Here is a 14404-nt window from a genome sequence, read left to right as displayed (position 1 = left end):
TCTGCAAGGCACGTTTTTTTTATATGCACATGCATTATCAAACACTTCCTCAGTGAAGTGCCAGATAGCAATCCAGCCTAATTTAAATAGGAGTAAAATACACTTTACTTCCTTGCATGCATGACTCTTCTGATACAGTCTCAATTTTCCGCTGCTTATGTCTATGCTCACCGTCATCACTGGTGTGTGGCTCTGTGCCGTTGTCATGGTCAGCTTCATCGATGGTGCCTGGCTCACTGTGGGGGCTGTCACTAAAATAAAGTATATCGTGCTTTAAAAAAAGAAGAATGCGATTTGAATCCCAAGATGCTTAGCAAAAATAATTTGCTGGGGGGAAATCTGGCCCCAGAAGTTATGCCTTTCGTCTTCACAAGACTGAGATATGGCCCTTTGTTTGTTTTTAATCACAGCACTTGTTTTGAGAACTAGAAACACCCTGAAACACCAAGATCTTCAGTCCAGAACTGTACGTTCTGCTGCTTGTGTGTCTTGCTCATATTTGGCAAAACAAGTATAAAACAATACCGAATTAGAATTTTCCACTCACTCACTCACAATGAATTTTAACATTTTATCCTCTGTTTGCACCAGTAATGATGGTGACATGTGATCTGTATCAGGGAAGATTCGGTATTGGAGATGTGTAAAACTTCCAGATAAATCAGGTCAAGCCTATTATAAATCATGGTTTGTTAAAACTCAGACCTGAATGTCAATTTAGAATTCCAGCCTCCTCAAGATAAATATGTACTATCATTTAGTGCTCTAATTTGAGGAGAGTTTTTTGTTTCATTTTGGTTTTTTTCAGAGAGTTTTCGTATCCTGTGGATACGAGCAGGGGGAATGACATGCTAGAAAAAAGCTGTGCAATGAAGTTGCAGACAGCTCATCCAGTTCAGAGTTCACTGCTGCAAACATACTTATCTGACAAAGCAAAAGGACCTGGAAGGACACAGAGAAAGTATCAAACCAGATCTCAGGGTAAAGAATTTTATCCAACTGAATTATTATAGAACTACAGAACTCCTGGTCTAGGAAGAATTTGGTTACAATTGATTGAAAATTTTATTTCTCTATGAGCACGTCTCCGTAAATCTGCAGCTAAAAGAATTTTTATAATTATTAACACTCGTATTTAAGAAAAAATAAAAATGTTTCTTCTGAAGGTTTTATCAAGATTTTAATGCTGAATCAGCATAAGAGAAATGAAAAAAGATCAGTGAAACTGTCAGTCTAATTTCAATGGCAAGGCTAAAATTAAATGCAAAACTAAGGTATAAGTATCGACTAATTAGTTAGGTTTGTAAAATTCTCTTAGTTTTACAACACTTACAATTAAGAACCATGAAGACAGCCTGGTACAGAATCAGATATTTAGCTAGTGTAAAACAGCTTAATGGTATCAAATATATTCCACTTACACACCTAATTCACAACGTTTAACGGAATCAAATGCGGGAGGGCATTGCCCCTCCTGCAGAGGGGCTAACTCACCCCAGAGCTGCGCTCAGCCTAGGCTCAGATTTCCTGAAGATCAAGCCTGAACTTCCCCAAAGCTCTCTTCACCCCCCAGCCTGCTCTTGAGAGCCCTTCTCCACACTCCTATGAGCTGAAGTCATGTTTACTCCCTGTTTACTAGAAATCAAGCCAGAGTCCTGCATTTTGTCATGGCTTCGCTCTTAACTTACAGGGCAAGAAGAAGTTGTAAAAACAATGGAGTCACTTACTCCTGCCACCCGTTCCTTACCAATACTCCTCGCCTCCAGTCATGCACTTCTCGTAGACAGGTCCTTCCAGCTCTCTGTGGCTGGGGAAGATGCCCTCGTGATTAATGATGATGGTTTTGATGACCTCATTGACATGGGCTTGGCAGGATACCGGATCCTGCCCGTCTGGAATGTGCATCAAAGTTGGCCCGAAGCAGATGGCCAGGTTGTAGGGATCCATCATGTTCTCATCGCTGTACTGCGACAAGCTGCAAGCGCAGGTGTTAAAGGGGGGCAGTCCAGACTCACCCTGCTGGCTCAAAACAGCCCCCACCAACAAAAGCCCTCCCAGAGCAAACACCACGGAGCTGCGTGTCCTCCCCGGAGCACAGCCACGGCTAGGCAAGGCAGCGGGAAAAGTAAAGCAGGTCACTCCACAGCAGCACCAGAAATGACCCGTGTAACAAAGACAGGGGAGCCCTGAAAGGAAAGGAGGGCACGAAGAAACACAGTGAAAGAGGGGGGAAAACTTACTGATTAAGGAAAGCAAAAAGGTATCTCATCACAACGATGACAGCCCGGGGCAGAGTGACGATGATTTGCTGGATCTGGTGCACTCTCTCGGTGGGGTTCTCGATTTCTGGAAGACAGGGATAGAAAGTAAATCCTTAAACTGCGTCAGGACCAGGCAACACAGCACCAGAGGGAGGTGTTCCAGACCTAGGAACCCACTACCCCAAAGAGCAAGTTTCCAGATTTGATCCATCACTTGGTATTAAGGGAGCAAACTTATCAGGCATAGTGCTCTTCCACAGCTGAAGTCACGTGTACATTCAGATTCAGCAAAAACAAAAAAAAAAAAATCCATTGTTTTATTATTAAAATGACAATTTAGGCATTATTTAGTTCATTCCTCAACAACTGTTCTATTTCTCCAAAGCCTTAGACAATACAGCCGCTGGGAAATGGAGCACTACTTGGTTTTGTGCATATTTCAAAATTAGCTTTTTATTAACATTAAACTTTTATGGGTTTAACCATCAGGTCCTCCTCAGTCCTTCCGCTTGAGTTAAATTCCCACAAGTCTCTATGTGAATCGGAACCAGTTCTGAGCCAGCACTTTAAGATTTACTTTTCCTCTCTGTAACCACACAAAGCCCTGACCCAGTATCATAAAACGTCCTATTCCTATAGGAGAAAATATGACTTAGAACTATTTTGTTTTCAGCCGGCTGCGCCCCAGCGCCGGCACCCACCGCCCGGCATGGCCGGCTGCGCCCCAGCGCCGGCACCCCACTACTGCCCCCAGCCCAGAGACGGGCTCAGCACAACTCCTGCAGAAGCAGCCAGCACCTGCCAACCCCCAAGGCTATTTTTTTTAAGCTGTTATCTGCTCAATGTGCTGTATAAGTGGTTAATCCTGTGGCTTTCACTCTGTGGAAAAGCAGACGGAGTATCGAGTTCTCCTGAGACCAGTCAGCCTTAGATCCAGGGAATGAACCATCACTGAAGTGAAGAGCTGCTTACTTTATTGCGCTGGCTCAAACTTTGACGTTTGCTAATCATAACAATATTTACTGACAACATGCAGCTGAGGTGTCATTTGTTCTAAAATTCTGAGCAAAATGTTGCTGCAGTTCAAAAATGTAAATTTTTCTATTATTTATTTTGATTTTGCAGATTTTTCCTTTTGAGGAATGTATTTATCCCCTGTTACTGCTCACTGGGTTTTCTAGCTTTTCTGTTTGCTTTTGCTTAAGGAGATCTGTAAAAGAATCAAATAAATAAGAACTAGATAAAGAAAGATTGCAACACCAATAGATATCTGTTCCGAAACCCAGGGGAACCCAGTGCACTTTAATTTTTTCACTTAGCAGAATGTTTCAACTGGCTGTAATTCAGAGGAATTACTGGAGCACTCGTCGACTGCTTTACAGTGCAGGCACAACCCCGGATGAAGCTTTGCAAACAACATGCCTTCTCCATCCATCTATTTCTCATGTGCACTTGAGAAACGTTCGCATGCAGACGCTCAGAGCTCCGTAAAGCGTCTGAGCGAGACCACCTCTCGCTTGCCACCCGCGAGCCCGGTTTCCGCGCCCCGCGAGCCCAGCGACGATGCGGAACGGCACGTCCTGCAGCCGGGACGGCACTTTACTGGGGAGGAGGCTTCTTTCATCGGTATTTATGTGACGGGAGCCACTTAAGGCCAGATTTCTACAGGAATTAGGCACCTGACTTCATTTAAAAATCTGTCCTTAATTCAAAGGTACAAAAGCAGCCGAAAAATAAAGGAAAGATGATGAAAAGGAAGGTTCTTATTGAAACAGAAAAACGCAGAAGGAGAGGAGAGAAAACCATCCAGAAAATTAACAGATGATGTTTGCAGTGAAAAGATCCCAAAAGCGTAACAGTTGTGCAAACTGGCCTTCAGTCGGGATGTTTCCCGAGCGCAGGCCTGGCTGCAGGAGCGCACAGCGCCGTCCCCAGCCCCGGGGCTGCGGCGGCACGTGCCCCCCTCGCTCTCCGGGCCCGTGCCCTCCCGGGCCCCTTCTCCGCCCGCTCCGGAGCGAGCTCTGCAAGCTGAGCTAAGCACCCTGTCCAGAGCACAGAACGGGCGTAGAGCGAGCTTCCTCCACCGTGGCACAGGTGCGCAGCACCGCTTCACACACCAAAATCGAAAGCAACTGCAAATTTCCTGAAGCTACAACAACTGCTCTTGAAAACTGAGAACACCCTCTCCTTCTGCAACAGGTCCATTGCCGTGGCATCCCCTTCTAGATATCACTTGTCTTCCTTGATATTGGACATCACTTATCTCTAGCAGTTAGGCATATTAACATTAGAAAGAGGGAAAGAAGCCATGAGCAGTTAAAGCCAAGGGAAAGACCTCTGTACATGCTCACCAGCCCATCCCACTGAAGCTCTCACACAGAGGAACACGCTTTCACGCTCTGGAACCACAAAGCAATGCACGCTGGACACCTCTCTTGTAAAACAGTCATCCATAAGCCAAAGGGTGCCACACACTCCACGAGCATCAAATTCATTCTGCCTTTTTCCATGACTTGCCAATAAATATGCCATCACTACAAGGCACTGAGAAATAAACCCTAGCTGGGACATCTGTTTCTTCAATTGCTGAGGACTAAGGAGAGCTGGGAGGAGAATCTGAAACAGAGCAGGAAACAACCAGGCTCTTCCCCTGGAAGCGACCCCAGGCCTTCCACAGCTAAAAAGCCCCAGCCTCCACCTGTACGCACGTCACAAGGCACTTCCTGGTTTTGTTTACGACAGGAAATTCAAACAGCAAGAACTGTGAGAAAGGCGGATTCAGTGTGGTTGAACCCAGTCTTGCAGACAGTTCATGGTTCAGAGAAGCTTTTTGAATAGCTAAGAGTTACTGACCACAACTTCATGCCCCGTGGAAGACAGGGAGTTACGGCAGCAACACCCCTTTGGGTCCCAGAAGCTGTGCTGCCATGACATTTGATAAGTGTACACAGGAATAGCCACGATGCGTAGAGATGCCTGACAGGCAAGATAGTTACCCACCAGCTGCAAGGAACCAGCATCCCCTCACGCAGCCACCAAACATGCATGCAAGCTTGCTGTATGCGCAGCCCACGAGTCTAAGCTCGAAGATGACTCTTCAGCGACACTCAGGATGCCAAGATGTTACAAGCAGTCACAGTAAGATGTTTTACCTCTTCCGTACCTACAGCTGCTTCTTATCCCTGACAACGTACACCCTTAACGTCCTTTCCTAACAACCTCCACTGCAGCCCTATAGCTCTTCTTACAGCATAAGCTGCTGCCTGCAAAGTTTGGATTTATCTGCACCCTCTTTAATGCTTCTCCTGTCCCACCCTTATTTGCTAAGAATACCCACCACATGTACTTACTTATAGTAGATATCAAATCTTGAAACCTTTCCTTAGGAAAGAGAGGGTTTTCCAGTCCTCGGAAATACAGCTTCAAGACTCCAGCCACTGAGTTAATGTCACGTTCATTTTGATCATCAGCAAGGGGATCTTCACCTGCCCAGAGAAGAGTTTTATTTCCAGCATTATTGTCAAGTTGGATTAACACATTAAGTCCTTCTCCCTAACTCACAATGAAAAACCAGAATTTCCTACAGCTCAGAAACCCTTCCCATGTGTGGAATGGTAATGCCACACATTTTCTCAGCAAGAGAATAGTTTAATAAGGTACCCTGTTACACAGCATCATGCTGAGACCATGCGCACACAGTTTATCATGGAGATTTTAAACCTTTCCTGAAGATGAAGATGTTATTAATCAGTTCTTCAAAGTATCCAGACCATTTCATTTCTGCATTTTAGGCAGCAGCTAAGATCTCTGAGCAGATCTAAACATTGGTAGGTGATAGCCTGAAAAGACAGGGTTGGCTGGAGGATGCTGTTATGCCCCTGGAACAGACAAAAGGGTTCTGGATTGGATTGCATTGGCTTAAACCTGTAAAAGCTTTCAAAACACCTAAGGGATTGGATACTGATTCCTCTTAAACTGGATGAGCAAATCCTCTGATCTTTGAAAATCCAATTATAACCTCCTTTGTTGTCCTGGCCACCTTCACCCAGACCCTTCCAATGCTGTTCTAAGACTAATGCCACAAAAAGGCTATTATCCTCATTTGGACTGTCTCTTTCAGAGCTTCAGCTTCACTCAGTGAAAGCATGACTGCTCTGCCCCATCCTGCCAGCCTTACACCCTTGATGATGTTTTCTCAGCAAAATCATTAGCAACTTCACAACCAACACGGTCACTACATCACAGAATCATGGAATGGTTGAGGTTGGAAGGGACCTCTGGAGATCATCTAGTCCAACCTCCCTGCTCAGCAGGGTCACCTAGAGCCTGTTAGACAGGGTTGCATCCAGCCAGGCCTTGAAGATCCAGAGAAGGAGACTCCACAACCTCTCTGGGCAACCTGTTCCAGTGCTCTGTCACTCTCACAGGGAAGAAGTTTTTCCTTATTTTCAGGTGGATCTTCAGGTGTTTGTTCCATATACATGTTAACGCTGCTTCTTCCTTGACAAACAGCTACAGGAAGGTGGCAAAATTCATGCATCCTCCATGTGATTACTGCACTCCACTAGGTAGTAGAGTGAGTGTAATCATTCCACACGAATACCATCACACCATCAAAAGCACAGAAATAATGCTCTGACCTTTCCTATTAGTCTCTTACTGTCCTGAGAATTGATAAAAGCTCCTTGAAAATGGATCCTTAGACTATCTTATGGCTCTCATCTGAGGCTTTCATGCTCTTAATTAGTGATTGTGGAAAAGATCTCTATCCCTGTTTTGATATTCTTAAGTGGCTACTCTTCACTGTTGCTGGAGGCACAATGCTCAGCATCTAGAGGAGGAGAAAACTTCCTAGTTCCTTGTCACAGATAGGCCGTTAGCATGGGATATGCAAAATGTCTAACGAACCATAGCTGCACCCAGCACACACTGAAATTCCCACCAACAGTCTCTGCTCCCCAGATACACAGGAGGAAAGGGTCAGAAATTGCTGTCCTAGCCATTGTCTACATACCAAGGCAACATACCTCTTTCAAATGAATTCTTGATGTCATTGACTTCAACCTGAGAGCCAGGAACTCTAAAAATACCCTGTTGCTGAAGGCCTGGAAAAGAAAAAAATTTTTCTTTTTTTTCTAAAAAAAAAAAAAATCTGTACATCTGTGTTGGAAACAACTCCAAGCCTTAATAAGTCAATTGTTTAGTTTTACTGCAATCTGAGGAGATTTAATGTTTGACACTCAACACAATACACTACTTTTTGGTAGAAAACAGTGGAAACTAAAAGCACATGCATCTGAAAAGAAAGGCTCAGAAAACTAATTGCTTGTGCTCCACAGAGCTCACGCTTCATGAACAGGAAGGTCTTTGGACAGAAATAAGTTATGGATCAAAGTCCTATAATGATTTTCCACATTGGTCAATGCAGCACTAGAGGAACCCAACCACAGGGCTGATGCAAAGCCTCCCCGCCCTTGAGCGTCAAAATTCAGGGCAAAAAAGAGCCCCGGAGGCTCCCTCTCAACCAATGCTGCAGAGGGGAAAAAACAACTGATTTCTGAAGAAGAAGCAGATGACATCTGAACAGGGCGACACGAACACGTGGCTTGGAGGCGGTGGCTGGCAGGGAGCGCAGCACAGCCACCTTGAAGCATCTCGTGCGGCATGTCCTTTGAGAGGGTTTTCAGTTGTAGCTATAGGCACTAGTAAGTTCTCCTCGATGAGTGCAAGGGAGAAGAATGGAGCAGTATACAGTACACAAAATTCATTTCTACCCATAATCTCCAATCAGGGCGCCCTAGATCAAAGAGCTGGAAGAGCGCCTATTGGCCTGGGGCCTAAGCAAACGATTCAACCTGAATAAGTACTAACAGGACCTAAATATTTGTCACTCATCCAATATTCCATCATAGTTGATGCTATTATAATCATAATCTGATGCCATGCAGCCAGGACTGAGGGCATTTCTATGATATTTCACTGCTAACTGCAAGTACTGAACTTCTTTAGCAGAAAGTTTCTACTGACATGACCAAATTCACTTACCATACAAATTGATGTAACGAATGCAGCTTTCTACTACAAGCGGAATAGCCTGTCCTGAATCCTTAAGAAAGAAAAAAAGTAAAAATCTTACTGGTTTGTTGATAACACCATACTGGAAACGTATTAAAGATTGCAAAAACTTAGATTTGAAGATCAGTGCCACGGAGTTTAGTGAGAGGACAGGCAAGAAAAGGAGGCGCTACACAGACAGCCAAAGGGCGCTGGACACACTGGTGCAGTCAGGTATTCACAGGAAAGCTCTGCACCGGGCGCTTCAGCTCTGCCCCCGGTTATCGGGCCGAGACAGGGGCTGCTGCAGCGGCGTCTCGGCTGCTCCCTCCCAACGGCGTAACTGCGAGCCGAGGCCAGGCCCGGACGAAGCAAGCCTCCCGCTACGGGGCTCGCGGCTGCGTCGCCCGAAGCCAGGCGCTGCCGGGACGGGGCAGAGCGGCGGGCGAGCGGACCGCTCGCGCCCGGCCCCGCGGGCAGCGCCGGCCGCTGCCGCGAGGCCGCTTCTCTCCAGCCCCCCAAGGAGGGAGAATTTGCAGATGTGTTTGACGTCCCAAGCGGACGCTTATAGTGCTCTGGGGCTTCGCCCGGTTGTTGGTGCTTTCCAGCGGGGACAGTGCCATCTCCCCGGTTCGTCCCAGAGACGGGCTTCTAGTAAATACCTGATTTCTCGTTCGCGCATTCCTTCTTCCTCTGAGAACACAAAAAAGCAGCAGAGCAGGAGAGAAAGAAAAGATTAAGCAAGGATAAGTTCAGTTAAAGGTAAGTAGATCTCGGAGGCCATGAACGCTCAAATGCAATGGCAGCTTAGCAGGGACGGCTGCGGGCTCCCCGGCTCCCCCTGCACCGCTGGCCAGGGCCCAGGGACGGGCAGAGGGAGCCCGCGGGCGCCTCCTCCGCCACACCGCACCCGCTGCGCTCCGCGCAGTCACCAGCTTTTTAAAAATGAGTTTAAGAAAGCAGTAATTACAGGCATTAAGGAGACCAGTGGCTTTGGCCGTCTGGCCCATTCACGGCTTGTGACAGCGCGCCGATTACAAACGCTGCTTTGGGGCTCGTGGTTGCGCTAGGAGAGCGTAGGAGAACAAACTGGAGCCGGACTATGCCTACTATTTACCTAATCCAACATTTCCTCACTGCTTCTCCTTGCAGCATTTTCATCAGAGCTTTCTTCAGTGCAGGCTTAGAGCCAGAGCACCTGGAGCGGCGCCGCTTTCTCCGCGAGCCCTTCCAGCAGCCCGCCACAAGGGAGCGCGGGCTCCGGAGGGTGCGGAGCCAGGCAGCTCCCGCGTCCTTTGGGACGAACCCCATGCCCAAGTCTCACCATTACTCTCCTTCTGGGCAATTTCCTGGGATTAACATGGCCGAAGGCCCTTCCAGATCATCTGAATTATTCCAAGTTCATCCTAATTTAGGCAAAGAAAATACTCTGGCTGACTTTCACCAAAGCTGATGCTGCCCGTCACCAAAGAGCAGCGGCCAGGGCCGGCTGGGAGGAGGCCTCCTGGGCATCGCTCCGCTCCGGCGCCGGAGGGCAAGCGCGGGGAACGCGGACGGCCCGCGAGCTCCGGGGCCAGGGCGCCGGGCCGGAGCCGAGCATCCGACCAGGCGTTCTGCGGCGCGAGGACGGACTGCTGGCTCGGGCCTCAGCGGAGACGTGCTACCTGCATCTCGTTCTCCTTTGCCTTGCTCTCAGGAGAGGCTCGCCGCCTCCGGGACGACGGAGGGTCCTCGTCTCCCGCACAAACCAGTCCCCTCTGCGGAGGGCGGGCAGGGCAGCTCTCCAGCACTGCCACTACTCGGGTGTGCTGGAGGACGTCGGTGCACCGCCGCGGATGGCTCCAAGGCGAGCCGGCGGGGTCGATTTTCAGTTTTATGGGTTTTCAGGGAGCAGACGAGCACGCTTTCCTTTCCGCAGGGCTCTGCGGAGCCGGTCCCTCCGGAGCGGGGACCGGCCGCGCCGCCTCCGAGGAAGGGAAGCGCCCGCAGTCAGGACAGACAAGCCACCATTGCATTTGCAGCGTTCATAAACTCTCACTGTTAGTCAGCAAGTACCTTAATGAACGTTTCCATATTGCCGTTAAAGAGTTTATGATTATAGACTGAGAGAGGCCTAGGTCTCCTCATTTTCTGTGGTTTAGGGGGAAGACATGGGGGCCTGGGAGAAAACGGAACAAAAGAAATCAACAAAACACCAACATAAATGCAATGACAGGGCGAGATCTCAAAGGTTATGACCGAAAATAAAACATAAATCAAACGGAAAGCCCCTCTGCGAGGACTAGACGCTCGGCTCCGAGCACGCCCTGCGCGCGGGCTCCTCCGGGGCCGCGTCCCTCCTCGCCGCCCCGGCTCGCGCCAGGGCCGACCCGCTCCGAGCTCGCGCAGCGCCAGCTCCCAGCAGCGCCGGAGCTGCTCGCTGCAAGTGCCGCGCTCGAGTTCAGCGTCAAGACTCCGCAGGAACTGTGAATCCAAATGAATCCTGACAGTAGAAACATTCAACAGCAACAAGCCAACGGGCCCGTTACTCCCCATCCCCTTCCCCCCGCAGTACTCGCTGTCAGACAGTCGCTAGCCTCAGCTACAGCCACCTACGGCAACCCGCCCGGCTGCTGCTGCGGGCGTCCCGCAGAGCCCCAGCCCTCGCCGGGGAGGGCGGCCGCCCCAGCGATCAGACCGGACGCCGCGGTAAGCGCGCCAACAGCCACGCTTAGCGCACGAACCGTGACCAGGAATTTTCTTCTTGCTCCATTCGAGCCGGAGAACAACGATGCTGCCGAACGCAGCTGGTCGCGACCGCGTGCGGCACGCACGGTCTGCAGACCTCCCGCTCCCTCTCCGAGACGCCGCGCATCGCACGCTGCGCACTGTTTGCGCTAGTGCCAGGGATGCATTTTAGAAGCAAAGTGACGGGCGCTGGTGCTTAGCAGGGATGTCAACATCTGCCTGCTGCTAACACCAGCTCAGCACTCTGCCATCCTGAACAAGCGCCCAGAACAGCTAAAGAGTTCAACCGATTCCTTGACAGAACCAAAACAAGCCACAGTTAGCCTCAGGAAAACACAGGGAAAATCCTACTCATTCCTAAATGGTTCTCATCCCACTCTTGAACAGCAAGAAGGATCCAGGATTCCAACACCAAAAAAGATAAAAAGAAAACCCAACAGAAAGTGAGGCAGCCAACACACACAATTTAAGGCAAGGCGTGCAGCACAGAGGCCACCAGCAGCTCTGCAGAAGCACACAGGGCAGGCACCCACATCACCCTACCCCTGCTAGCTAGGGACCGAGGGACCTCAACAGCAGCAGGCAACAGATCTTGAAGACTCTCACGACTTCAGCAAGGGTTACAGATGCCCCTTGCTTCTGCAAATGAGGCCATGGAAATGTGTGGCTTATTTTAGTGCGGTGGCCAGGATTTTGGAAAGCCACTTATCACTAACATTAATCACACTTCAGTTCCTTCTTCTGACATTTAGAGATGAAGGATCAAATATCTAGATCTGTAAGAGGGAGAAAAATAGTATAAATAGTAAATTCTACAACCAAGTTCTAATCTGTCCTGTACCTCTGGCTGTATCAAGGCCTGAAGAGGAGGAGAGATCATGGCCACGGATAAAATCACTGCTAGGAGCCTTCACGCAAAAGTTCTCACAGAGCTGAGCTGAATGGACACATACATTTTACAAAAGCCTACGCTGTAAAGGTGATAGCTGTGATCCACTGGTACCTTAGGGCAGTGCCTTTAATTAAAAGAAATAATTTGACTTTACTCTCTTACAGCTTACAACCATTTCAGCTGAGGAGCAGGAGACAGCTGTCCAGGGAAGCGTCCATCTGACCCTCAGCTGAGCAGCCACGTGCTGCAGCCCAGAGAAAGCCAGGGATGTTTGCTGCTGTGCAATTCCCCCTCGCTGCACGATGCCTGGAGCAGCGAGGCCGGGGCGCTCCGTCTCCAACCTGCTGGCAGGAAGGTTGTTCTGACAACACTTACAGTGCTGCTGCGCACAAAATGATTTCCCCTGTTTGTTTTCCTCTGTGAAGTAAAAGCAAATGCTGAAACAAAAGCAAACAGAAGAGCAGGGAGCGGTGCTATCATCCCGCATGTAGGAGGCTGTTATTCACTCCCTTGATTATCCTGGCCTGCAATACCACCAGCCCAGCGGCACCCGCTCCTGACAAAGAAAGAACCCAGCACCAAACTCTCAGTACAGTTTTGCCTAGTTGTTCTGGTGTCCTTTCCTGAGTCAGTTCAGAAGATAACCCTGCCTGGTTCACCTAAAGGATCAGAGCTCAGCTTACAGCCTGATCTGCAACCCCTCAATTGCCACGTAAATGCAAACATATCTGGGGCATTTCAGACCTTAGAGAATGCTGTATGGCAGCTGGCTGCAGATGGGCTTTTCAAAGATCACCTGGGAAAGGTAGTGATTAGGGGGCAGGAGATGCTGGTGATCTGAAGAGAACCTGAGAGCATGGGTCTCAGAGAAGCCAACGGGCAGCGAGGGTGCGCGCTGGTCAGGCAAGCAGATGCCTCCTCCAGCACAGCTATGAGCAAGTCCCTGGGGACATCGCGGCGGCGGTGCCTGAGCAGAACGCGGCCGGGGCCTTTGCAGCTCGCCTCGAGCCGGGAGGCAGCAGACCAAGGCGCCCTGCTGCCTTACGCCCTCTGCCAACGCCGCCTCTTTTCCTGCCTGGCAAGGCAGCCCAGGCGTCGCCATCTGCTTCAGCGTTTCCAGCGTGCAATGGGGTGTGCTTGCTGGTACTGCAAATTCATTAAGCACTAAAATAGGGTTGTAAAAAGATAATGCAGAGCTGCTACAAGTTCTGGAGATACGTTTAGAGGCTTTGTGGGCCCATATCTTACCATCATGAAACCAACACGATCACAGCAAGGCACTAGTGCTCTGCGCAAATGCTCCACGCGCTGGGCACAGATCAAAGGTTCCTCCCTGCTACGTTCACCCCTCACACCAACTCCTGCTTGTAGAGGGATAAAACCCAGGAATACAAGCACTCTCCATGCTCCTAGGCAAAGCAGCCAAAGCTGGGAGAGGCTTTTAGGTGGCATATCAAAGTCCTTAAATGAACTGGGATGGCAGGGAGCAGGCAGACGTGCTTGTGTTGTCTGAACACAACTCAGCCTCAGCTGTGTCTATCAGGGCACTGCAATGCACCGTGCTGACACAGCACTGCCAGGCTCTTCAGAGCTAGTCAGCTAGAAATTGCACTGCAGCAAAAACAAGAGCCTGCTTGTCATCTTTCTAATTAATCCACTTAAAACAATGCAGTTGGGAAGCAGGAGTTTGGCTTTGCCTCCAGCTTCCCAGCACAAGGCAGCTGGAAGATAGCTAAATCCTAACCTCTCCCAGCTGTATCAGCTGATAACAAAGCAACTACCTTTCCCACAGCCACCCTCCTTTTGCCAAAGACCCTTCCCAAAAGCAGAGGAAATTGAAGAAATGTCTCACCTGGTTGTTCCACATTCAGCCCTTTCACCTAGAAAGAAAAACAAACATAAGTTTCTATCATGTCTCCTCATCAGTTACCAGAAAATGACTTAAACACATATGCACTCACATATACTTCTGTTTCTTTAAGCAATAAGTTAAATTGTTTGTGGTAAAAGACAAATTGAAAGTGCCTGAAGCTCTGGCAGGCGACAGAAGTTGGAAAGCCAGTTGTTAAGCAAGCTCACTGCTTGCATCTTAGAAGTCCAAGGCTCGGTCACAAGAGGGGGGAAGTGCTTCGATTCCCACTGGCATTAAAGGCTTATTTGCAATATGAAGCCCATCTTGTAAAAAAAACAGATGCACTGCAGGTCCTCTGCAATAAGTGCTCGTTTACACTAGCTGGAGATTGGCCAAATTCAAATTGGAAAGGGGTAGTCTGATAAGGACTAAAGCCCCTGGGGAGGAAGCTGAGATTATCGAACTGCCTCATGGAGGACCACTAATAGCATCTGAATAAATGGAGTATTCAGTTCCTTAGCTTTTCCTACAAGGTAACAGTCCATCGAAGCATGATCAGGCAGACTCTACTCTGGCTGTCAGTATTCTCATTCCCTTCACCTATTTTTAGTGCTTGGA

The 14404-nt window shown here is 48.9% G+C and overlaps 1 protein-coding gene across 3 annotated transcripts in view; it reads right to left on the bottom strand.

Moving 5' to 3' along the window:
- Window positions 1-14404, bottom strand: part of SRGAP3 (SLIT-ROBO Rho GTPase activating protein 3) — a 137383-nt gene that overhangs the window by 11416 nt on the left and 111563 nt on the right. The window contains exons 11-18 of one of the 3 annotated variants that reach the window (XM_062585316.1): window positions 13787-13814; window positions 10371-10473; window positions 8307-8367; window positions 7289-7366; window positions 5612-5746; window positions 2241-2346; window positions 1748-1975; window positions 172-251 (exon numbers count right to left, since the gene is read on the bottom strand). In XM_062585316.1, the coding sequence (XP_062441300.1) occupies window positions 172-251; window positions 1748-1975; window positions 2241-2346; window positions 5612-5746; window positions 7289-7366; window positions 8307-8367; window positions 10371-10473; window positions 13787-13814 (819 nt within the window). Of the gene's footprint in view, window positions 1-171; window positions 252-1747; window positions 1976-2240; window positions 2347-5611; window positions 5747-7288; window positions 7367-8306; window positions 8368-8977; window positions 9009-10370; window positions 10474-13786; window positions 13815-14404 lie in introns of those variants that run through there. The other 2 variants (XM_062585317.1, XR_009959661.1) reach the window with 2 other exon arrangements.

Source organism: Rhea pennata, chromosome 12, assembly GCF_028389875.1.
Source record: "Rhea pennata isolate bPtePen1 chromosome 12, bPtePen1.pri, whole genome shotgun sequence".
In the NCBI taxonomy this organism is placed as follows: domain Eukaryota; kingdom Metazoa; phylum Chordata; class Aves; order Rheiformes; family Rheidae; genus Rhea; species Rhea pennata.
Note: the sequence above shows the minus strand (reverse complement) of the source record. Positions and strands in the feature narration are given on the sequence as shown.